This window comes from Ranitomeya variabilis, chromosome 4, assembly GCF_051348905.1.
Source record: "Ranitomeya variabilis isolate aRanVar5 chromosome 4, aRanVar5.hap1, whole genome shotgun sequence".
NCBI lineage: Eukaryota > Metazoa > Chordata > Amphibia > Anura > Dendrobatidae > Ranitomeya > Ranitomeya variabilis.
Window position 1 is genome coordinate 717490388 of NC_135235.1, and position 24394 is coordinate 717514781.

At 47.1% G+C, this 24394-nt stretch overlaps 1 protein-coding gene across 4 annotated transcripts in view; it reads left to right on the plus strand.

The window, feature by feature from the left end:
• The first annotated feature begins 1520 nt into the window (after positions 1–1520).
• LOC143766581 (uncharacterized) overlaps positions 1521–24394 on the plus strand; it is a 250057-nt gene continuing 227183 nt past the window's right edge. For 2 of the 4 annotated variants that reach the window (XM_077254361.1, XM_077254360.1), the window contains exon 1: positions 7063–7084. Coding sequence is in view for 1 of the 4 variants with exons in the window: in XM_077254359.1 (XP_077110474.1) it covers positions 6142–6168 (27 nt within the window). In the remaining 3 variants the exon portion in view is untranslated. Of the gene's footprint in view, positions 1575–6099; positions 6169–7062; positions 7085–24394 lie in introns of those variants that run through there. The other 2 variants (XM_077254358.1, XM_077254359.1) reach the window with 2 other exon arrangements.

A 24394-nucleotide genomic window follows, 5' to 3' on the forward strand; every position in this document is an offset into this window, starting at 1 on the left:
ACTTGTAACAGGCCATGTGCAGACATGTCTAGCTTTCACATGTCATTCTGACCTTTCATTACAGCTGCTGACATGACTACGCCTAGAAGTTATATTGATGTGGGGAAGCTAATGACGGGTGGTGATACCCGTTAGCTAGATAACGGGTTATAAACTGTATTAGGGTGAGGCTAATTACATTGATTTTGGGACCTAACGATATTGAACATCTGTTCACAGGTCACTTCTAATGGAAAATCACATGATCAATTAATGATGATCTCATTTGTAATAAACAGCTGATTTGCGCATGACCAGCATGTAAACGCCCACTCAAAAGAGTATATAAGGCAAGGTATAATTGATTAAAGTTTATGGCTTTGGAAACAGATTACATCTGTCTCTGTCCATCACTCGTTCGAACGATCTCATGATCAGGCAACCATCCAATATCCCTGATGGTCTGACTTGCAGACCAACCTAACACCCTCTACACAGGAGGCTTCGCTCCATATTTCCCGTACACACACGGCTCCGCTCCGTACACCTCGTACACACACGGCTCCGCTCCGTATACCTCGTACACACACGGCTCCGCTCCGTATACCTCGTACACACCCGGCTCTGCTCCGTACACCTCGTACACACACGGCTCCGCTCCGTATACCTCGTACACACACGGCTCCGCTCCGTACACCTCGTACACACACGGCTCTGCTCCGTACACCTCGTACACACACGGCTCTGCTCCGTACACCTCGTACACACACGGCTCTGCTCCGTACACCTCGTACACACACGGCTCTGCTCCGTACACCTCGTACACACATGGCTCCGCTCCGTACACCTCGTACACACACGGCTCCGCTCCGTACACCTCGTACACACACGGCTCCGCTCCGTACACACACGGCTCCGCTCCATACACCTCGCACACACCTGGCTCCGCTCCGTACACCTCGCACACACACGGCTCCGCTCCGTACACCTCGTACAAACACGGCTCCGCTCCGTACACCTCGTACACACGGCTCCGCTCCGTCCACCTCGTACACACACGGCTCCGCTCCGTACACCTCGTACACACACGGCTCCGCTTCATACACCTCGTACACACACGGCTCCGCTCCGTACACCTCGTACACACACGGCTCCGCTCCGTACACCTCGTACACACGGCTCCGCTCCGTCCACCTCGCACACACACGGCTCCGCTCCGTACACCTCGTACACACACGGCTCCGCTTCATACACCTCGTACACACACGGCTCCGCTCCGTACACCTCGTACACACACGGCTCCGCTCCGTACACCTCGTACACACACGGCTCCGCTCCGTACACCTCGTACACACACGGCTCCGCTCCGTACACCTCGTACACACACGGCTCTGCTCCATCCACACTGTAAACCCCTCCTGACCCCACACATAAACTTCCCCTCATCCAGCACCATGACAACCAGCACAGCAGAGTCCTTCATACACTGAGGCCCCTGATCATGTGACCCCTGACTCCTCCCCTCCTGTGACCTCACTACAGGTCCTGTGCGCACAGAGCAGCCGTATACCTGGTGTGCGGCTCTGCGGGTGGAGGTAGGTGCTGGAGATTCTCCATTACTGGTGAATTAATATTAGAAATATATTGCTTTGTCTTCCGGACCTTATCTTGACCTCCACTGTTCCTGTTAACTGCTATTTCTAAATTACATTTAGGACTTAGCTTGAAGAAAACGCTTTGCTAGCTTCTTATATCCTTCTCCTGCTTTGTGGCCTCCACCATTTTCAGAGAGCTCAGCAGCTGCTTAGAACCCATGGCTGCTGTTTTTTGGCACAAGGTTAGAGGAGGCTGGGTTTTTACAAAGCTGGGAAATTTGCATCATCTGGCCTTTCCTAACAATGATAGTGAACAAGCGATAACCCTAACAAGCTAATTAAGGTGTGAAACCTGGGTCAGTTATCTGAGCGCACACATCTCCAAGCCTGCCCAAACTTTTTCATCACCGCCTTTTCCTTTTTGGACTTTTTAAAATGTAAAAAATGCCAATATCTATCTATCTATCTATCTATCTATCTATCTATCTATCTATCTATCTATCTATCTATCTATCTATCTATCTATCTATCTATCTATCTATCTATCTATCTATCTATCTATCTATCTATCTATCTATCCCTAAAATACAAAAGAAATGTTTCATCTTTAACTTGCTTAACTGTTCACAATAACAGCAAAAAACATCTTTTACAATCGGGATACACATACACTGAGGCTATGTGCACACGTTGCGGTTTTTACCGCGGAACCGCAGTGATTTTGACGCTGCGGGTCCGCAGCAGTTTCCATTGCGTTTACAGTTACATGTAAACTTATGGAAACCGCAATCCGCTGTGCACTTGCTGCGGGAAAAACCGCGCACAGACGCAGCGGTTTACATTCCGCAGCATGTCACTTCTTTGTGCAGAATCGCTGCGATTCTGTACACATAGGAATGCATTGATCCGCTTACTTCCCGCTGTGCCCACGATGCTCGAAGTAAGCGGATCATGTGCAGATGGTACCCGGAGTGGAGGAGAGGAGACTCTCCTCCAGGCCCTGGGAACCATATTTGTGTAAAAAAAAAAGAATAAAAATAAAAAAATAATGATATACTCACCTCCCAGCGCTGCACGCGGCCTTCCGGTCGCAGGGTTGCTATGCGAGCAGGGCCTGCGATGACGTCACGGTCACATGACCGTGACGTCACGGTCACATGACCGTGACGTCACGAAGGTCCTTCTTGCAGAGCATCTTTGGAACCAGACCGCCGCGTGCATCGCTGAGGAGATCGGGACGTCAGAGGGTGAGTATAACCATTTTTTAATTATTTTTAAATGTTTTAAATGTAATGTTTTTAAATATTTTTACTATACTAAAACAAGTGCAGGAGTAAACCCGCAGCAGAAACCGCAAGACAAACCGCGATAAATCTGCAGGGCTAACCGCAGCGGTTTTGCCTTGTAGATTTATCAAATCCGCCTTCCTACCTGTGCACATTGCCTGAGGCATCTGATCATATGACTCCTGACTCCTCCTCTCCTGTGACCTCATCAGAGCAGCCATATATGTGGAGTGCGGCTCTGCCGGTGGAGGTCGGTGCTGGAGACTCCATTATTGTCTATGTGGAGTGCGGCTCTGCGTGTCAGGTCGATGCTGGAGGCTCCATTATTCTCTATGTGGAGTGCGGCTCTGCAGGTGGAGGTCGGTGCTGGAGGCCCCATTATTCTCTATGTGGAGTGCGGCTCTGCAGGTGGAGGTCGGTGCTGGAGGCCCCATTATTCTCTATGTGGAGTGCGGCTCTGCGGGTGGAGGTCGGTGCTGGAGGCCCCATTATTCTCTATGTGGAGTGCGGCTCTGCGGGTGGAGGTCAGTGTTGGAGGCTCCATTATTCTCTATGTGGAGTGCGGCTCTGCGGGTGGAGGTCGGTGCTGGAGGCTCCATTATTCTCTATGTGGAGTGCGGCTCTGCGGGTGGAGGTCGGTGCTGGAGGCTCCATTATTCTCTGTGGAGTGCGGCTCTGTGGGCGGAGGTCGGTGCTGGAGGCTCCATTATTCTCTGTGGAGTGCGGCTCTGCGGGTGGAGGTCGGTGCTGGAGGCTCCATTATTCTGTATGTGGAGTGCGGCTCTGCGGGTGGAGGTCGATGCCGGAGGCTCCATTATTCTCTATGGAGTGTGGCTCTGCAGGTGGAGGTCGGTGCTGGAGGCTCCATTATTCTCTGTGGAGTGCGGCTCTGCGGGTGGAGGCCCCATTATTCTCTATGTGGAGTGTGGCTCTGCGGGTGGAGGTCGGTGCTGGAGGCTCCATTATTCTCTATGTGGAGTGCGGCTCTGCGGGTAGAGGTCGGTGCTGGAGACTCCATTATTCTCTATGTGGAGTGCGGCTCTGCGGGTGGAGGTCGGTTCTGGAGGCTCCATTATTCTCTATGTGGAGTGTGGCTCTGCGGGTGGAGGTTGGTGCTGGAGGCTCCATTATTCTGTATGTGGAGTGCGGCTCTGCGGGTGGAGGTCGGTGCTGGAGGCTCCATTATTCTCTATGTGGAGTGCGGCTCTGCAGGTGGAGGTCGGTGCTGGAGGCTCCATTATTCTGTATGTGGAGTGCGGCTCTGCGGGTGGAGGTCGATGCCGGAGGCTCCATTATTCTCTATGGAGTGTGGCTCTGCAGGTGGAGGTCGGTGCTGGAGGCTCCATTATTCTCTGTGGAGTGCGGCTCTGTGGGTGGAGGCCCCATTATTCTCTATGTGGAGTGTGGCTCTGCGGGTGGAGGTCGGTGCTGGAGGCTCCATTATTCTGTATGTGGAGTGCGGCTCTGCGGGTGGAGGTCGATGCCGGAGGCTCCATTATTCTCTATGGAGTGTGGCTCTGCAGGTGGAGGTCGGTGCTGGAGGCTCCATTATTCTCTGTGGAGTGCGGCTCTGCGGGTGGAGGCCCCATTATTCTCTATGTGGAGTGTGGCTCTGCGGGTGGAGGTCGGTGCTGGAGGCTCCATTATTCTCTATGTGGAGTGTGGCTCTGCGGGTGGAGGTCGGTGCTGGAGACTCCATTATTCTCTATGTGGAGTGCGGCTCTGCGGGTGGAGGTCGGTTCTGGAGGCTCCATTATTCTCTATGTGGAGTGTGGCTCTGCGGGTGGAGGTTGGTGCTGGAGGCTCCATTATTCTGTATGTGGAGTGCGGCTCTGCGGGTGGAGGTCGGTGCTGGAGGCTCCATTATTCTCTATGTGGAGTGCGGCTCTGCGGGTGGAGGTCGGTGCTGGAGGCTCCATTATTCTCTGTGGAGTGCGGCTCTGTGGGCGGAGGTCGGTGCTGGAGGCTCCATTATTCTCTGTGGAGTGCGGCTCTGCGGGTGGAGGTCGGTGCTGGAGGCTCCATTATTCTGTATGTGGAGTGCGGCTCTGCGGGTGGAGGTCGATGCCGGAGGCTCCATTATTCTCTGTGGAGTGTGGCTCTGCAGGTGGAGGTCGGTGCTGGAGGCTCCATTATTCTCTGTGGAGTGCGGCTCTGCGGGTGGAGGCCCCATTATTCTCTATGTGGAGTGTGGCTCTGCGGGTGGAGGTCGGTGCTGGAGGCTCCATTATTCTCTATGTGGAGTGCGGCTCTGCGGGTGGAGGTCGGTGCTGGAGACTCCATTATTCTCTATGTGGAGTGCGGCTCTGCGGGTGGAGGTCGGTTCTGGAGGCTCCATTATTCTCTATGTGGAGTGCGGCTCTGCGGGTGGAGGTCGGTGCTGGAGGCTCCATTATTCTTTATGTGGAGTGCGGCTCTGCGTGTGGAGGTCGGTGCTGGAGGCTCCATTATTTTCTATGTGGAGTGCGGCTCTGCGGGTGGAGGTCGGTGCTGGAGGCTCCATTATTCTTTATGTGAAGTGTGGCTCTGCGTGTGGAGGTCGGTGCTGGAGGCTCCATTATTTTCTATGTGGAGTGTGGCTCTGCGTGTGGAGGTCGGTGCTGGAGGCGCCATTATTCTCTATGTGGAGTGTTGCTCTGTGGGTGGAGGTCGGTGCTGGAGGCTCCATTATTCTCTATGTGGAGTGTTGCTCTGTGGGTGGAGGTCGGTGCTGGAGGCTCCATTATTCTCTATGTGGAGTGCGGCTCTGCGGGTGGAGGTCGGTGCTGGAGGCTCCATTATTCTCTATGTGGAGTGCGGCTCTGCGGGTGGAGGTCGGTGCCGGAGGCTCCATTATTCTCTATGTGGAGTGTTGCTCTGTGGGTGGAGGTCGGTGCTGGAGGCTCCATTATTCTCTATGTGGAGTGTTGCTCTGTGGGTGGAGGTCGGTGCTGGAGGCTCCATTAATCTCTATGTGGAGTGCGGCTCTGCGGGTGGAGGTCTGTGCTGGAGGCTCCATTATTCTCTATGTGGAGTGCGGCTCTGCGGGTGGAGGTCGGTGCTGGAGGCTCCATTATTCTCTATGTGGAGTGCGGCTCTGCAGGTGGAGGTCGGTTCTGGACGCTCTATTATTGTCTATGTGGAGTGCGGCTCTGCGGGTGGAGATCGATGCTGGAGGCTCCATTATTCTCTATGTGGAGTGCGGCTCTGCGGGTGGAGGTCGGTGCTGGAGGCTCCATTATTCTCTATGTGGTGTGTGGCTCTGCAGGTGGAGGTCGGTGCTGGAGGCTCCATTATTCTCTATGTGGAGTGCGGCTCTGCGGGTGGAGGTCTGTGCTGGAGGCTCCATTATTCTCTATGTGGAGTGCGGCTCTGCGGGTGGAGGTAGGTGGTGGAGGCTCCATTATTCTCTATGTGGAGTGCGGCTCTGCGGGTGGAGGTCGGTGCTGGAGGCTCCATTATTCTCTATGTGGAGTGCGGCTCTGCGGGTGGAGGTCCGTGCTGGAGGCCCCATTATTCTCTATGTGGAGTGCGGCTCTGCGGGTGGAGGTCGGTGCTGGAGGCTCCATTATTCTCTATGTGGAGTGCGGCTCTGCGGGTGGAGGTCGGTGCTGGAGGCTCCATTATTCTCTATGTGGAGTGCGGCTCTGCGGGTGGAGGTCGGTGCTGGAGGCTCCATTATTCTCTATGTGGAGTGCGGCTCTGCGGGTGGAGGTCGGTGCTGGAGGCTCCATTATTCTCTGTGGAGTGCGGCTCTGTGGGCGGAGGTCGGTGCTGGAGGCTCCATTATTCTCTGTGGAGTGCGGCTCTGCGGGTGGAGGTCGGTGCTGGAGGCTCCATTATTCTGTATGTGGAGTGCGGCTCTGCGGGTGGAGGTCGGTGCTGGAGGCTCCATTATTCTCTGTGGAGTGCGGCTCTGCGGGTGGAGGCCCCATTATTCTCTATGTGGAGTGTGGCTCTGCAGGTGGAGGTCGGTGCTGGAGGCTCCATTATTCTCTATGTGGAGTGCGGCTCTGCGGGTGGAGGTCGGTGCTGGAGACTCCATTATTCTCTATGTGGAGTGCGGCTCTGCGGGTGGAGGTCGGTGCCGGAGGCTCCATTATTCTCTATGTGGAGTGTTGCTCTGTGGGTGGAGGTCGGTGCTGGAGGCTCCATTATTCTCTATGTGGAGTGTTGCTCTGTGGGTGGAGGTCGGTGCTGGAGGCTCCATTAATCTCTATGTGGAGTGCGGCTCTGCGGGTGGAGGTCTGTGCTGGAGGCTCCATTATTCTCTATGTGGAGTGCGGCTCTGCGGGTGGAGGTCGGTGCTGGAGGCTCCATTATTCTCTATGTGGAGTGCGGCTCTGCAGGTGGAGGTCGGTTCTGGACGCTCTATTATTGTCTATGTGGAGTGCGGCTCTGCGGGTGGAGGTCGGTGCTGGAGGCTCCATTATTCTCTATGTGGAGTGCGGGTGGAGGTAGGTGGTGGAGGCTCCATTATTCTCTATGTGGAGTGCGGCTCTGCAGGTGGAGGTCGGTGCTGGAGGCTTCATTATTCTCTATGTGGAGTGCGGCTCTGCAGGTGGAGGTCGGTTCTGGACGCTCTATTATTGTCTATGTGGAGTGTGGCTCTGCGGGTGGAGGTCGATGCTGGAGGCTCCATTATTCTCTATGTGGAGTGCGGCTCTGCGGGTGGAGGTCGGTGCTGGAGGCTCCATTATTCTCTATGTGGTGTGTGGCTCTGCAGGTGGAGGTCGGTGCTGGAGGCTCCATTATTCTCTATGTGGAGTGCGGCTCTGCGGGTGGAGGTCCGTGCTGGAGGCCCCATTATTCTCTATGTGGAGTGCGGCTCTGCGGGTGGAGGTCGGTGCTGGAGGCTCCATTATTCTCTATGTGGAGTGCGGCTCTGCAGGTGGAGGTCGGTTCTGGACGCTCTATTATTGTCTATGTGGAGTGCGGCTCTGCGGGTGGAGGTCGGTGCTGGAGGCTCCATTATTCTCTATGTGGAGTGCGGGTGGAGGTAGGTGGTGGAGGCTCCATTATTCTCTATGTGGAGTGCGGCTCTGCAGGTGGAGGTCGGTGCTGGAGGCTTCATTATTCTCTATGTGGAGTGCGGCTCTGCAGGTGGAGGTCGGTTCTGGACGCTCTATTATTGTCTATGTGGAGTGTGGCTCTGCGGGTGGAGGTCGATGCTGGAGGCTCCATTATTCTCTATGTGGAGTGCGGCTCTGCGGGTGGAGGTCGGTGCTGGAGGCTCCATTATTCTCTATGTGGTGTGTGGCTCTGCAGGTGGAGGTCGGTGCTGGAGGCTCCATTATTCTCTATGTGGAGTGCGGCTCTGCGGGTGGAGGTCCGTGCTGGAGGCCCCATTATTCTCTATGTGGAGTGCGGCTCTGCGGGTGGAGGTCGGTGCTGGAGGCTCCATTATTCTCTATGTGGAGTGCGGCTCTGCGGGTGGTGGTCGGTGCTGGAGGCTCCATTATTCTCTATGTGGAGTGCGGCTCTGCGGGTGGAGGTCAGTGCTGGAGGCTCCATTATTCTCTATAGGAGTGCGGCTCTGCGGGTGGAGGTCGGTGCTGGAGGCTCCATTATTCTCTATGTGGAGTGCGGCTCTGCGGGTGGAGGTCGGTGCTGGAGGCTCCATTATTCTCTATGTGGAGTGCGGCTCTGCAGGTGGAAGTCGGTGCTGGAGATTCCCCATTACTGTGATCAGAGGACATTAACCCCTTCAGCACTGAGACTCTTTTTGGGTCCCTGTGTGGTGTGAAGGGTGACGTAACAGCTGTGGACAGAATACGGCTGGTGGGACATACTAAAATGAAGGAAGAAAAGGAATAAATAAAAAGAAAGAACATAATAACTTATAAGTCCAAAGAGATAAAAAGGTGTTATAGATTTCTTTTGCATCTTGGATATGAAATGAACATGAATTACATGTAAAGAATGAGGAAATGAACACATATCTCATATAAACAGCTGTATTCTATATTCCATGAGCTTGATAGGTGGAGAATGAACATGATATAGATTAATATATTATGGGAATGAACACATATCCCATATAAACAGGTGTATATTATATTCCCTGATCTTTATAGATGTGGAATGAAGATAATATATAGTATTTGTAGTGGAGTAATTAACATGTTTATATGGGATATGTGTTCATTCCTCTATTATGTACATATATGTCATGTTCATTCCCCACCTATAAAGCTCAGGGAATATAATATACACCTGTTTATATGGGATATGTGTTCATTCCTCTATTATCTACATATATTCCATGTTCATTCCCCACCTATAAAGCTCAGGGAATATAATATACACCTGTTTATATGGGATATGTGATCATTCCCCTATTGTCAACATATATATCATGTTCATTCCCCACCTATAAAGCTCAGGGAATATAATATACCCCTGTTTATATGGGATATGTGATCATTCCCCTATTATCTACATATATTCCATGTTCATTCCCCACCTATAAAGCTCAGGGAATATAACCCCTTCATGACCCAGCCTATTTTGGCCTTAATGACCTTGCCGTTTTTTGCAATTCTGACCAGTGTCCCTTTATGAGGTAATAACTCAGGAACGCTTCAACGGATCCTAGCGATTCTGAGATTGTTTTTTCGTGACATATTGGGCTTCATGTTAGTGGTAAATTTAGGTCGATCATTTCTGAGTTTATTTGTGAAAAAAACGGAAATTTGGCGAAAATTTTGAAAATTTCGCAATTTTCACATTTTGAATTTTTATTCTGTTAAACCAGAGAGTTATGTGACACAAAATAGTTAATAAATAACGTTTCCCACATGTCTACTTTACATCAGCACAATTTTGGAAACAATTTTTTTTTTTTGCTAGGAAGTTATAAGGGTTAAAATTTGACCAGTGATTTCTCATTTTTACAACAAAATTTACAAAACCATTTTTTTTAGGGACCACCTCACATTTGAAGTCATTTTGAGGATTCTATATGGCTGAAAATACCCAAAAGTGACACCATTCTAAAAACTGCACCCCTCAAGGTGCTCAAAACCACATTCAAGAAGTTTATTAACCCTTCAGGTGTTTCACAGCAGCAGAAGCAACATGGAAGTAAAAAATGAACATTTATCTTTTTAGTCACAAAAATGATCTTTTAGCAACAATTTTTTTATTTTCCCAAGGGTAAAAGGAGAAACTGGACCAGGGACGTTGTTGTCCAATTTGTCCTGAGTACGCTGATACCTCATATGTGGGGGTAAACCACTGTTTGGGCGCACGGCAGGGCTCGGAAGGGAAGGAGCGCCATTTGACTTTTTGAATGAAAAATTGGCTCCAATCTTTAGCGGACACCATGTCGCGTTTGGAGAGCCCCCGTGTGCCTAAACATTGGAGCTCCCCCACAAGTGACCACATTTTGGAAACTAGACCCCCCAAGGAACTTATCTAGAAGCATAGTGAGCACTTTAAACCCCCAGGTGCTTCACAAATTGATCCGTAAAAATGAAAAAGTACTTTTTTTTCACAAAAAAATTATTTTAGCCTCAATTTTTTCATTTTCACATGGGCAACAGGATAAAATGGATCCTAAATTTTGTTGGGCAATTTCTCCTGAGTACACCAATACCTCACATGTGGGGTAAACCACTGTTTGAACACATGGTAAGGCTCGGAAGGGAAGGAGCGCCATTTGACTTTTTGAATGAAAAATTATCTCCATCGTTAGCGGACACCATGTCGCGTTTGGAGAGCCCCTGTGTGCCTAAACATTGGAGCTCCCGCACAAGTTACCCCATTTTGGAAACTAGACCTCCCAAGGAACTAATCTAGATGTGTGGTGAGCACTTTGAACCCCCAAGTGCTTCACAGAAGTTTATAACGCAGAGCCGTGAAAATAATAAATGTGTTTCCTTTCCTCAAAAATATTTTTTTAGCCCAGAATTTTTTATTTTTGCAAGAGTAACAGGAGAAATTGGACCCCAAAAGTTGTTGTCCAGTTTCTCCTGAGTACGCTGATACCCCATATGTGGGGGTAAACCACTGTTTGGGCACATGCCGGGGCTCGGAAGGGAAGTAGTGACGTTTTGAAATGCAGACTTTGATGGAATGGTCTGCGGGCATCATGTTACGTTTGCAGAGCCCCTGATATGCCTAAACAGTAGAAACCCCCCACAATTGACCCCATTTTGGAAACTAGACCCCCCATGGAACTTATCTAGATGTGTGGTGAGCACGTTCAACCCCCAAATGCTTCACAGAAGTTTACAACGCAGAGCCGTGAAAATAAAAAATCTTTTTTCTTTCCTCAAAAAAGATGTTTTAGCAAGCAATTTTTTATTTTCACAAGGGTAACAGGAGAATTTGGACCCCAATATTTGTTGCCCAGTTTGTTGTGAGTACGCTGATACCCCATATGTGGGGGTAAACCACTGTTTGGGCACACGTCAGGGCTCGGAAGGGAAGTAGTGACATTTGAAATGCAGACTTTGATGGAATGGTCTGCAGGCGTCACATTGCATTTGCAGAGCCCCTGATGTGCCTAAACAGTAGAAACACCCCACAAGTGACCCCATTTTGGAAACTAGACCCCCGAAGGAACTTATCTAGATGTGTGGTGAGCACTTTCAACCCCCAAGTGCTTCACAGAAGTTTATAACGCAGAGCCGTGAAAATAAAAAATAATTGTTCTTTCCTCAAAAATTATGTTTTAGCAAGTAATTTTTTATTTTTGCAAGGGTAACAGGAGAAATTGGACCCCAACAGTTGTTGCCCAGTTTGTCCTGAGTACGCTGGTACCCCAAATGTGGGGGTAAACCACTGTTTGGGCGCACGTCGAGGCTTGGAAGGGCGGGAGCACCATTTGACTTTTTGAACGCAAGATTGGCTGGAATCAATGGTGGCGCCATGTTGCGTTTGGAGACCCCTGATGTGCCCAAACAGTGGAATCCCCTCAATTCTAACTTCAACACTAACCCCAACACACCCCTAATCCTAATCCCAACTGTAGCCATAACCCTAATCACAACCCTAACCCCAACACACCCCTAACCACAACCCTAACCGCAACACACCCGTAACCCTAATTCCAACCCTAACCCTAATCCTAACCCTAATCCCAACCGTAACCCTAATCCCAACCCTAACCACAACTGTAACCCCAACACACCCCTAACCCTATCCGTAACCCTAACCACAAGCCTAATCTTAACCCTATTTCAAACCCTAGCCCTAATTCCAACCCTAACTCTAATTCCAACCCTAACCCTAAGGCTATGTGCCCACGTTGCGGATTCGTGTGAGATTTTTCCGCACGATTTTTGAAAAATCTGCAGGTAAAAGGCACTGCGTTTTACCTGCGGATTTACAGCAGATTTCCAGTGTTTTTTTGTGCGGATTTCACCTGCGGATTCCTATTGAGGAACAGGTGTAAAACGCTGCGGAATCCGCACAAAGAATTGACATTTCTGCACGGAATTTTCCGCACCATGGGCACAGCGGATTTGGTTTTCCTTAGGTGTACATGGTACTGTAAACCTGATGGAAAACTGCTTCGAATTCGCAGCGGCCAATCCGCTGCGGATCCGCGGCCAATCCGCTGCGGATCCGCGACCAATCCGCTGCGGATCCGCGGCCAATCCGCTGCGGATCCGCGACCGATCCGCTGCGGATCCGCGGCCGATCCGCTGCGGATCCGCGGCCGATCCGCTGCCGATCCGCGGCCGATCCGTGGCCGATCCGCTGCGGATCCGCGGCCGATCCGCTCTGTGTGCACATGCCCTAACCCTACCCCTAACCCTAACCCTACCCGTAACCCTAACCCTACCCCTAACCCTACCCCTTGTTCTAACCCTAGTTCTAACCCTAACCCTAGTGGAAAAAGAAAAAAAATTATTTTCTTTATTTTATTATTGTCCCTACCTATGGGGGTGATAAAGGGGGGGGGGGGTTTATTTATTATTTTTTTTATTTTGATCGCTGTGATAGAAGCTACCACAGCGATCAAAATGTACTTGTAATGAATCTGCCGGCTGGCAGATTCAGCGGGCGCACTGCGCATGCGCCCGCCATTTTCCAAGATGGCGGCGCCCATGGAGAAGACGGCCGGACACCGGGAGGGACATGGAAGCTAGGTAAGTATGGGGGGGTGGGATCGGAACACGGGGGGGGGGGGGGGGATCGGAGGACCGGGGGAGCGGACAAGAGGACCGGGGGAGCGGACAGGAGGGAGGAGGGGAGCGGACAGGAGATCGGGGCAGAAAGGACGACTGGGGGGGCGATGGGGGGGGGCAGATCGGGGTCTCCAGCCATGGCAGATGCTATTGCAGCATCGGCCATGGCTGGATTGTAATATTTCACCATTTTCATAGGTGAAATATTACAAATCGCTCTGATTGGCTGTTTCACTTTCAACAGCCAATCAGAGCGATCGTAGCCATGGGGGGGGTGAAGCCACCCCCCCTGGGCTGAAGTACAACTCCCCCTCTCCCTGCAGATCGGGTAAAATAGGAGTTAACCCTTTCACCCGATCTGCAGGGATGCGATCTTTCCATGACGCCACATAGGCGTCATAGGTCGGATTGGCACGGGTTTTCATGACGCCTACGAGGAAGGGGATAATATACACCTGTTTATATGGGATATGTGCTCATTCCTCTAATATCTACATATATTCCATGTTCATTCCCCACCTATCAGGCACAGGGAATATAATATACACCTGTTTATATGGGATATGTGTTCATTCTCCTATTATCTACATATGTGTCATGTTCATTCCCCACCAATAAAGCTCAGGGAATGTAATATACACCTGTTTATATGGGATATGTGCTCATTCCTCTATTATCTACATATATTCCATGTTCATTCCCCACCTATAAAGCTCAGGGAATATAATATACACCTGTTTATATGGGATATGTGTTCATTCTCCTATTATCTACATATATTCCATGTTCATTCCCCACCTATAAAGCTCAGGGAATATAATATACACCTGTTTATATGGGATATGTGTTCATTCCTCTATTATCTACATATATTCCATGTTCATTCCCCACCTATAAAGCTCAGGGAATATAATATACACCTGTTTATATGGGATATGTGTTCATTCTCCTATTATCTACATATATTCCATGTTCATTCCCCACCTATAAAGCTCAGGGAATATAATATACACCTGTTTATATGGAATATGTGTTCATTCTCCTATTATCTACATATATTCCATGTTCATTCCCCCCATAAAGCTCAGGGAATATAATATACACCTGTTTATATGGGATATGTGTTCATTCTCCTATTATCTACATATATTCCATGTTCATTCCCCACCTATAAAGCTCAGGGAATATAATATACACCTGTTTATATGGGATATGTGTTCATTCTCCTATTATCTACATATATTCCATGTTCATTCCCCACCTATAAAGCTCAGGGAATATAATATACACCTGTTTATATGGGATATGTGATCATTCTCCTATTATCTACATATATTCCATGTTCATTCCCCACCTATAAAGCTCAGGGAATATAATATACACCTGTTTATATGGGATATGTGTTCATTCTCCTATTATCTACATATATTCCATGTTCATTCCCCACCTATAAAGCTCAGGGAATATAATATACACCTGTTTATATGGGATATGTGTTCATTCCCCTATTATCTACATATATTCCATGTTCATTCCCCACCTATAAAGCTCAGGGAATATAATATACACCTGTTTATATGGGATCTGTGTTCATTCCTCTATTATTTATTGTGAGTGGTTGACACGCTTAGCAGCTCCTCTAGGTAGAAGCAGGCACATGTGTGGTTAAAGTCTCTGGTTGGTTTATTGCATCATAAACCAAAAAAAACCAAAATGGTAACAGTAAAACAACCTACCTGGCTCAAATGAAAATAAACAGTTCATACACCGTCCTGCCCAGGTCCTCTGGGGTAACACATACTGCGGCTCTCGCAGGAGGTGGCAATCAGGTGGTTTGCTTTCCTCCACACACATAGACAGAGGGAAAAAAACTGGCAGGACATTTAGCTCCCTTCAGCCACACCCTGGAGGCACATGTTGTGCTTTGAAACCCCTTATGGCTTTTGCATCACGCAGGAAAGCCTTTGTGACACATATCTCCCCTCATGCATGACACCAGTGACCAGGGGTGGATTAAGGGTAGCCAGGGCCCCAGGCTGTTCTGACTCTGTGGGCTCCCCGGTCATGTGACGGGGTCATGCGATGGGGTCTTGTGACGGGGTCATCATATACAGTACAGACCAAAAGTTTGGACACACCTTCTTATTTAAAGATTTTTCTGTATTTTTATGACTGTGAAAATTGTACATTCACACTGAAGGCATCAAAACTAAGAATTAACACATGTGGAATTATATACTTAACAAAAAAGTGTGAAACAACTGAAAATATGTCTTATATTCTAGGTTCTTCAAAGTAGCCACCTTTTGCTTTGATGACACTCTTGGCATTCTCTTGATGAGCTTCAAGAGGTAGTCACCGGGAATGGTCTTCCAACAATCTTGAAGGAGTTCCCAGAGATGCTTAGCATTTGTTGGCCCTTTTGCCTTCACTCTGCGGTCCAGCTCACCCCAAACCATCTCGATTGGGTTCAGATCTGGTGACTGTGGAGGTCAGGTCATCTGGCGTAGCACCCCATCACTCTCCTTCTTGGTCAAATAGCCCTTACACAGCCTGGAGGTGTGTTTGGGGTCATTGTCCTGTTGAAAAATAAATGATGGTCCAACTAAACGCAAACCGGATGGAATAGCATGCCGCTGCAAGATGCTGTGGTAGCCATGCTTGTTCAGTATGCCTTCAGTTTTGAATAAATCCCCATCAGTGTCACCAGCAAAGCACTCCCACACCATCACACCCCCTCCTCCATGCTTCACGGTGGGAACCAGGCATGTAGAGTCCATCCGTTCACCTTTTCTGCGTCGCACAAAGACTCGGTGGTTGGAACCAAAGATCTCAAATTTGGACTCATCAGACCAAAGCACAGATTTCCACTGGTCTAATGTCCATTCCTTGTGTTCTTTAGCCCAAAGAAGTCTCTTCTGCTTGTTGCCTGTCCTTAGCAGTGGTTTCCTAGCAGCTATTTTACCATGAAGGCCTGCTGCACAAAGTCTCCTCTTAACAGTTCACGCGGCTGAAATGCGCGTAGGGGATGTGGCACCATCAGACTTGAGGTAATGTAGCATGATAGTTTTTAGTATTTACTACTTTGCCACATTAGAGATTCTGCATTATGGAACAATGTTAACATGCCACTGGGCGTAACAAGTTGATCTTTTATGGGAGACTTATATATATGGCAGCAGGGATAATTGGCTTTAACACGTGCCTCAGGTCTATGGTGTCATTTTCATTGGTATACGTCACCATCATTGTTGTCTTTTGTTACTTTGGTTCTTAATAAAGTTTGGTATTTTTTGTACTTTGAGGTCTGACTTGTACATATTATTTATAAGTTTATATGTTTTGTTGTACGGGACCGTTATGGCTTTAACATCTCCTAACGGGCACAGGGGTTAACTTTCCATTCAACCTGTGCTTTTGTTTGTCTGATTGGTGTAAGTCTTAACAGTTGTTGTAGGGATGTGTCTGCTGCTAGAACTCTGTGTGGCATTGACCTGGTCTCTTATCTGAGCTGCTGTTAACCTGCGATTTCTGAGGATGGTGACTCGGATAAACTTATCCTCAGAAGCAGAGGTGACTCTTGGTTTTCCTTTCCTGTTCCGGTCCTCATGTGAGCCTGTTTCTTTGTAGCACTTGTTGGTTTTTGCCACTGCACTTGGGAACACTTTCAAAGTGTTCCCAATTTTTCAGACTGACTGACCTTCATATCTTAAATTAATGATGGCCACTCGTTTTTCTTTACTTAGCTGCTTTTTTCTTGCCATAATACAAATTCTAACAGTCTAACAGGACTATCAGCTGTGTATCCCCCAGACTTCTGCACAACACAACTGATGGTTCCAACCCCATTTATAAGGCAAGAAATCCCACTTATTAGACCTGACTGGGCACACCTGTGAAATGAAAACCATTCCCGGTGACTACCTCTTGAAGCTCATCAAGAGAATGCCAAGAGTGTGCAAAGCAATCATCAAAGCAAAAGGTGGCTACTTTGAAGAACATAGAATATAAGACATATTTTCAGTTGCTTCACACTTTTTTTTTGTTAAGTATATAATTCCACATGTGTTAATTCATAGTTTTGATGCCTTCAATGTGAATGTACAATTTTCATAGTCATGAAAATACAGAAAAATCTTTAAATGAAAAGGTGTGTCCAAACTTTTGGTCTGTGCTGTACCTGAACCAGATTATTCCAGAAAAATAGTTGCTGAGTGAAACTATAACCTGTCAATCATCCATTGAACTAGTAAATTTACCCTTCAGTTAGGCAGGAAAAAAAGCAAACACTTTAAGCCACAGTATTGAACAGTCCAATTTTAATCTGTAAACAAGACTGTTGCCAATTTTCGCAAGTTTCTCATCAAACGTGCAACGCAAAACAGTTGAAAAAACATTTAAAGTATCACATTTCCATTACAACACAAACAGTCAGATCAATGACTAAAGTGTCAAATGCATAACTTACGGTATATAAATATTAAATATTACTTATACACACACATTTCAAAAGCTGCCAGACCCAGAAACTAGAGATCAAGGTATCTTTTCAAAAAATCTAAACTCAAGCATAGCACCAATAGTTTCAGGCATGTCAGTACTAAATTCTATATGTTAATTTAACCTTCAACCAAGGGGTTAATAGAGATTGGTCAACATCAAACACGGGGAAAAGGCGACACTCCAAGAGACCGATCCTAACCTGGAGCCAACAGGCAGGAGAAATAGAAAACCCCTCCAGATTAGGCAAAACTAACCTTCTCTATGTCATAGAATCCATGTTGCTGCACAATGGAAAACTCTTCAGTCAAAAGAAAACGAGATAATGATGTAGCGCATTGACGCCACAAAGACTGACATTCTGGAATCAGCCTATAGTATTTGGGCCTGCTGGATAGACTCTTGTCCTGATCCTCTACTAAACCCCTTCTTAAATATATCACCCTGAATGATGTATATGAAATGAAAAGCTGTTATTTTTGATCTTAAGAATAAGCTATATGGATGTCTGTCTATATGGATTTATTTACGAGACAAGCTATAATACAGTACACAAAATATACCAAACACTAGATATAGTTTGGTATAAGTGAAAGTAATTGACTAAAAGTCTGATGAAAGACAGTATTCAAATATATTATCAGGATGTTTTCCAAAAGTAAACATCCCCCTCCATCCTTGTTATTTCTATGCGTTATAATCATGTCTCTGACTAAGGCTGCCGTCACACTAGCAGTGTTTGGTCAGTATTTTACATCAGTATTTGTAAGCCAAAACCAGGAGTGGGTGATAAATGCAGAAGTGGTGCATATGTTTCTATTATACTTTTCCTCTAATTGTTCCACTCCCGGCAACCGCAGGATGACATCAAGTAACCTACAAAAAGAATGGCAAATGGCAGCTGGGGTGAAGTGCACGGCAAGAACAGTTTGTAACAGGCTCGTAGAGGCAGGACTCAATCATGAAAAGCTAGACAAAAGCCTTTCATCAATGAGAAGCAAAGGAAAGCCAGGCTGAAGTTTGCCAAAGACCATAAGGATTAGACTATAGAGGACTGGAGTAAGGTAATCATCTCTGATGAGTCTAATTTTCAGCTTTGCCCAACACCTGGCCATCTAATGGTTAGACGGAGACTGGGAGAGGCGTACAAGCCACAGTATATTGCACCCACTGAGAAATATGGTGGATGATTGGTGAAGATCCGGGGATGCTCAGCAAGGCTGGAATTGGGCAAGTTAATCTTTGCAAAGGAAGTATGAATCAAGCCGCATACAAGGTTATCCTGGAAAAAGCGTTGATTGCTTCTGCTCAGGCAATGTTCCCCAACTCAGTCTCTGAGGACTGGTTTTTCCAGCAGGACAATGCACCATGCCACACAGCTAGGTCAATCAAGGTGTGGATGAAATATCACCACATCAATCCCTGTCATGGCCAGCCCAATCTCCAGACCTGAACCCCATTGAAAACCTCTGGAATATAATCAAGAGGAAGATGGATAGTCACAAGCCATCAAACACAGAACTGCTTACATTTCTGTACCTGGAGTGGCATAAGGTCACCCAAAAGGAGTGTTGAAGACTGGTGAAAAGCATGCCAAGGTGCATGAAAACTGTGAATACAAATCATGGTTATTCCACCAAATATTAATTTCTGAACTCTCCCTGAGTTAAAACATGAGTATTATTGTTTCTAAATGAATAAGAGCTTGTTTTCTTTGCATTATTTGAGGTCTGAAAGCACTTTCTTTTTTTTTTTCAATTTCTCATTTTCTGCAAACAAATACAAAATTTAACCCCTTTACCCCCAAGGGTGGTTTGCACGATAATGACCGGGCCAATTTTTACAATTCTGACCACTGTCCCTTTATGAGGTTATAACTCTGGAACGCTTCAACGAATCCTGATGATTCTGACATTGTTTTCTCATGACATATTGTATTTCATAGTGGTAAAATTTCTTTGATATTACCTGCGTTTATTTGTGAAAAAAATGGAAATTTGGCAAAAATGTAGAAAATTTCGCTATTTTCCAAATTTGAATTTTTATGCCCTTAAGTCACAGAGATATGTCACACAAAATACTTAATAAGTAACATTTCCCACATGTCTACTTTACATCAGCACAATTTTGGAACCAAACTTTTTTTTGTTAGTGAGTTATACGGGTTAAAAGTTGACTAGCAATTTCTCATTTTTTGAAGTTACTTTGAGGGCTCTATAAGATAAAAAATACCCAAGTGTGACACAATTCTAAAAACTGCATCCTCAAGGTGCTCAAAACCACATTGAGGGTATGTGCACACGTCAGGATTTCTTCAGGATTTTTTGCTTTTTTTTTGGCGGATTTCCCTGATAAAAACGCTATAATACCACATAAGAAACGCATACATTATGCATCCTATCATTTAGAATGCATTCTGCATTTTTTGTGCAAATGTTGCGTTTTTTTCCACAAAAAAAACCGCAATCCCGAAAAAGAAGCAACATGTTCATTATTTTTGCGGATTTTTTGCGAATTTCCCATGAAATTGGAGTGTCAGGAAAAAAACGCAAAAAAAACACAATAAAAAACGCATGCGGATTTCTGGCAGAAATGTCCAGATTTTGTCAGGAAAATTTCTGCAAGAAATCCTGACGTGTGCACATACCCTCAAGAAGTTTATTAACCCTTCAGGTGTTTCACAGGAATTTTTGGAATGTTTAACAAAAAATGAACATTTAACTTTTCTTCACAAAAAATTTACTTCAGCTCCAATTTATTTTACCAAAGGTAACAGGAGAAATTGGACCCCAAAAGTTGTTGTGCAGTTTGTCCTGAGTACGCTGATACCCCATATGTGGGGGTAAACTACTGTTTGGGCGCATGGCAGAGCTCGGAAGGGAAGGAGCGCCATTTAACTTTTCAATGCAAAATTGACTGGAATTGAGATAGGACGTCATGTCGCGTTTGGAGAGCCCCTGATGTACCTAAACATTGAAACCCCCCACAAGTGACACCATTTTGGAAAGTAGACCCCCTAAGGAACTTATCTCAATGTGTGGTGAGCACTTTGACCCACCAAGTGCTTCACAGAAGTTTATAATGTAGAGCCGTAAAAATAAAAAAATCATATTTTTTCACAAAAATGATCTTTTCACCCCAATTTTTTATTTTCCCAAGGGTAACAGAAGAAATTGGACCCCAAAAGTTGTTGTGCAATTTGTCCTGAGTACGCTGATACCCCATATGTGGGGGTAAACCACTGTTTGGGCGCATGGCAGAGCTCGGAAGGGAAGGAGCGCCATTTGACTTTTCAATGCAAAATTGGCTGGAATTGAGATCGGACGCCATGTCGCATTTGGAGAGACCCTGATGTGCCTAAACAGTGGAAACCCCCCAATTCTAATTGAAACCCTAACCCAAACACACCCCTAACCCTAATCCTAACCATAGCCCTAACCCAACATACCTCTAACCCTAATTCCAACCCTAACCACATCCCTAACTCCAACACACCCCTAACCCTAATCCCAACCATAACCCTAACCACATCCCTAACCCTGACACACCTCTTACCCTAATCCCAACTGTAAATGTAATCCAAACCCTATCACTATCTTTAGCCCCATCCCTAACTTTAGCCCCAACCATAACTCTAACTTTAGCCCTAACCCTAACTTTAGCCCCAACCCTAACCCTAATGGGAAAATGGAAATAAATACATTTTTTTATTTTATTATTTTTCCCAAGCTACGGGGGTGATGAAGGGGGGTTTGATTTACTATTTATAGCGGGGTTTTTTAGCGGATTTTTATGATTGGCAGCTGTCACACACTAGACGCTTTTTATTGCAAAAATATTTAGAATTGAGAGTCCTCAGTGGTTGATACCTTTTAATGGCTGACAGGCACTGCAGGGAGGCTTGCCAGCGCCTGCAAGCCACCTCCCTGCAGGACCCGGAAGGCCCCCCACGGCCATTTTGGATCCGGGGCCTGCAGGGAGGAGGAGGTAGGAGATCCTTGGAGCAACGTGATCACATCGTGTTGCTCCGAGGGTTTCAGGGAAGCATGCAGGGAGCCCCCTCCCTGCGCGATGCTTCCCTATGCCGCCGGAACGCTGCGATCATGTTTGATCGCAGTGTTCCGGGGGTTAATGTGCCAGGAGCAGTCCGTGACCACTTCTGACACATAGTGCCGTATGTCAGCTGCGATAGTCAGCTGACACCCGTCCCCGATTGGCCACGCTCCCCCCGTGAGCGCGGCTGATTGGTGAATATGTACTATCCCGTCGGTGGTCATATGGGCCCATACTACCTTGACGGGATAGTACGTCATATGTCAGAAAGTGGTTAAAGCTTTGACTTTCAGAGACATGTTGTCAGTAGTTTATAGAATAAAACAATGTACATTTTACTCAAAAAATGTACCTATATAGAGAAAAAAAATCAGAGAAACCGATAATTTTGCAGTGGTCTCTAAATTTTTGCCAGAGCTGTATATTTCATGTTCATACCCCACCTATCAACCACGGATAATATAATATACACCTATTTATATGGGGTATGTGTTCATCTACATATAATTAATGTTCATTTGATATCCAAAACTCATAAGAAATCTATAAAGCCTCTCCATCTCTTTGGACCTAAAAGTTATGTTATGTTTATTCATTTTACTTATTCCTTTTCTTCATTCTTTTTTGTACGTCCCTTAAGTGGTTCCCTAGTCCACATTAGATCCATTCAAACAACTGCAGGATGAGAGGACAGTAGCCCAGATAAGTTGTCACAAAATGTGACTATTTCTCTCCTAATTCCATTCCAACACAATAATGTAGATACTTGTGATGAGTAGAGTTGAGCGAATTTCTTTGGGTCCCCGCATATTCGGCAAGCTATAGCGCTTGCCGAATAAGCTGCAGAGGGAACCAGGCTTCCTGGATCGTGCCAGCTGATCAGCGCTGCAGCTGCACGTATCATGGCTGTGTCACTGTCACAGCACATGCATATGCATGGAGAGACCAACACACAGGCTCTCCATGCATGTGCTATGATAGTGGCGCAGCTGCGGCGCCGAACAGCTGATCAGCCGGCGCGATCCAGGAAGCCGGGTTCCCTCTGCAGCTTATTCGGCAAGTGCTACAGCTTGCTAAATAAGCGGGGACCCAAAAGAAATTCGCTCAACTCTACTGATGAGTGACCGTGCTCTCCACTACTTGATCACGTATCATGGGTGATCGGACACTATTCTCAAGTTCCTGTCCCGCATGATATGCCACTGTTAGACAGCCATTAAACATGCGGGGATTGCCCGCCATGCACAGTAATGCTGTAGCAATGTGGACTACTATAATTGCTGTGACTGGCCGGTTGCATCACGATATTGGGTTTATAGAAGACCCAGTGATGCGATGCTCGGCACACAGTCCTCAGGAAGCAGTTCAGGGAGAGTTGTTATGGGAAAGAGAACTTGGATTAATATTCACCAACCCTAAGGGTGTATGTATCCTTTTTTGAACCTGATAAAAGAAAAAACAACAATGTGGGGACACCCCTACTTCTATAGTCACCATCCATGACAGCATTATCGGAGGATGTCTCCCAGTCCTAATGGGGGACAGGAAGCAGAAAGAGGTTAAATACCCCTCCCCTTCCTGCAACCACCAGTTTTTTTCTGTCCCCTATGGGGCATGAAGAGGTTTCCTGATGGTGCTGACATGGCTGGCGATCTGCAGCACCCAGGCGTACTTAATGCCTGGCAGCTGAGGTTGGGGGCTCCGCTCTCCTCCTCCATGTACTGCTCCCGTCTCCATGGCTTTGATGCAACTCGGGACTTTTTCCCACCCCTCCTGTGCCTCGCCGGGAGGTAAAGCGGGGCGGTGATGTGTGGCCAGGGTCCTCCTGTAGCTGCCTGGAGTCCTCCTCTCCACCTGCTGGCAGAATCCAAATGCCTTGCATACCGGAAGTGATGTTATGTCGATCTTCTGGTTCTGTTCCTGGTGGATTCCTCGGTGGAAGGCATGCACTCCCAGCATGTGTTGGGATAGCTCCGGAGCTGCTGGCATGTAGGGGCATTCCCTTCTGGGTTCCCCCTAATGACCTGGGGAAGAAGGCATACAAACATGAAACGCTTGGACCTCGGTTATTTAATCGTGGTTGGGGGATGCCTCCAGGTAAGGCCCATTGTCTGCGTCCAAGTGTGGTGTATGTGCTACCAGGCTTCCCTCAGCATAAAAGAAGAAGCTTTACCAACCCTGCACTGCTATGTGTTGCGTGCCAAACAGCCATCCCTGTTGGACAGCATTGAATCCCTCATCAAACAAGAGGTTCAATTCTCTATATTCTCCTTTTCCCAGGCTCCAGTGTCATAACACCCTACTCCCAAGAAAAGGAAGATGGCACCTGTGGAGTGTGATTCAGACTCAGGTGAAGTCCGTACATCTGGTTCGGAGAATGAGGGTTCCACTGCCACCCCCAAGTCCAATAATATAAATATTATTTTTCCTCCAAGGATATGGAGGAATTGATTAGTATGGTGAGAAGCACCATGGGGTTGAGGAGGAAGAAGTGAAGCAGTCAGTGCAGGACAAGATGTTTGGGGGTTTGAAACCTAAAAAAACAAAAAGGTTTCCCCATACATGATAACATCCAAATCCTTTATGAATGGGACCTCCCCGAGAAAGGGCTTAGCGTTGCATCAGAATTAAAAAATCATTTTTCCCATTTTTCCCTAGACAGAGATTGGGAATCTCCCACAGAGAACAAAGTAGATGTGCAGGTGTCCAGGGTGGCAAAAAAGACGGCTCTTCCATTTCAGGACTCGTCTCAGCTCAAAGATCCCATGGATCGTAAGATCGAGAGCTTACTAAGAAAATCCTGGGACACCTCCACTAATCTGTTAAAAATAAACGTGGCTTCCATCTGTGTCGCCAGATT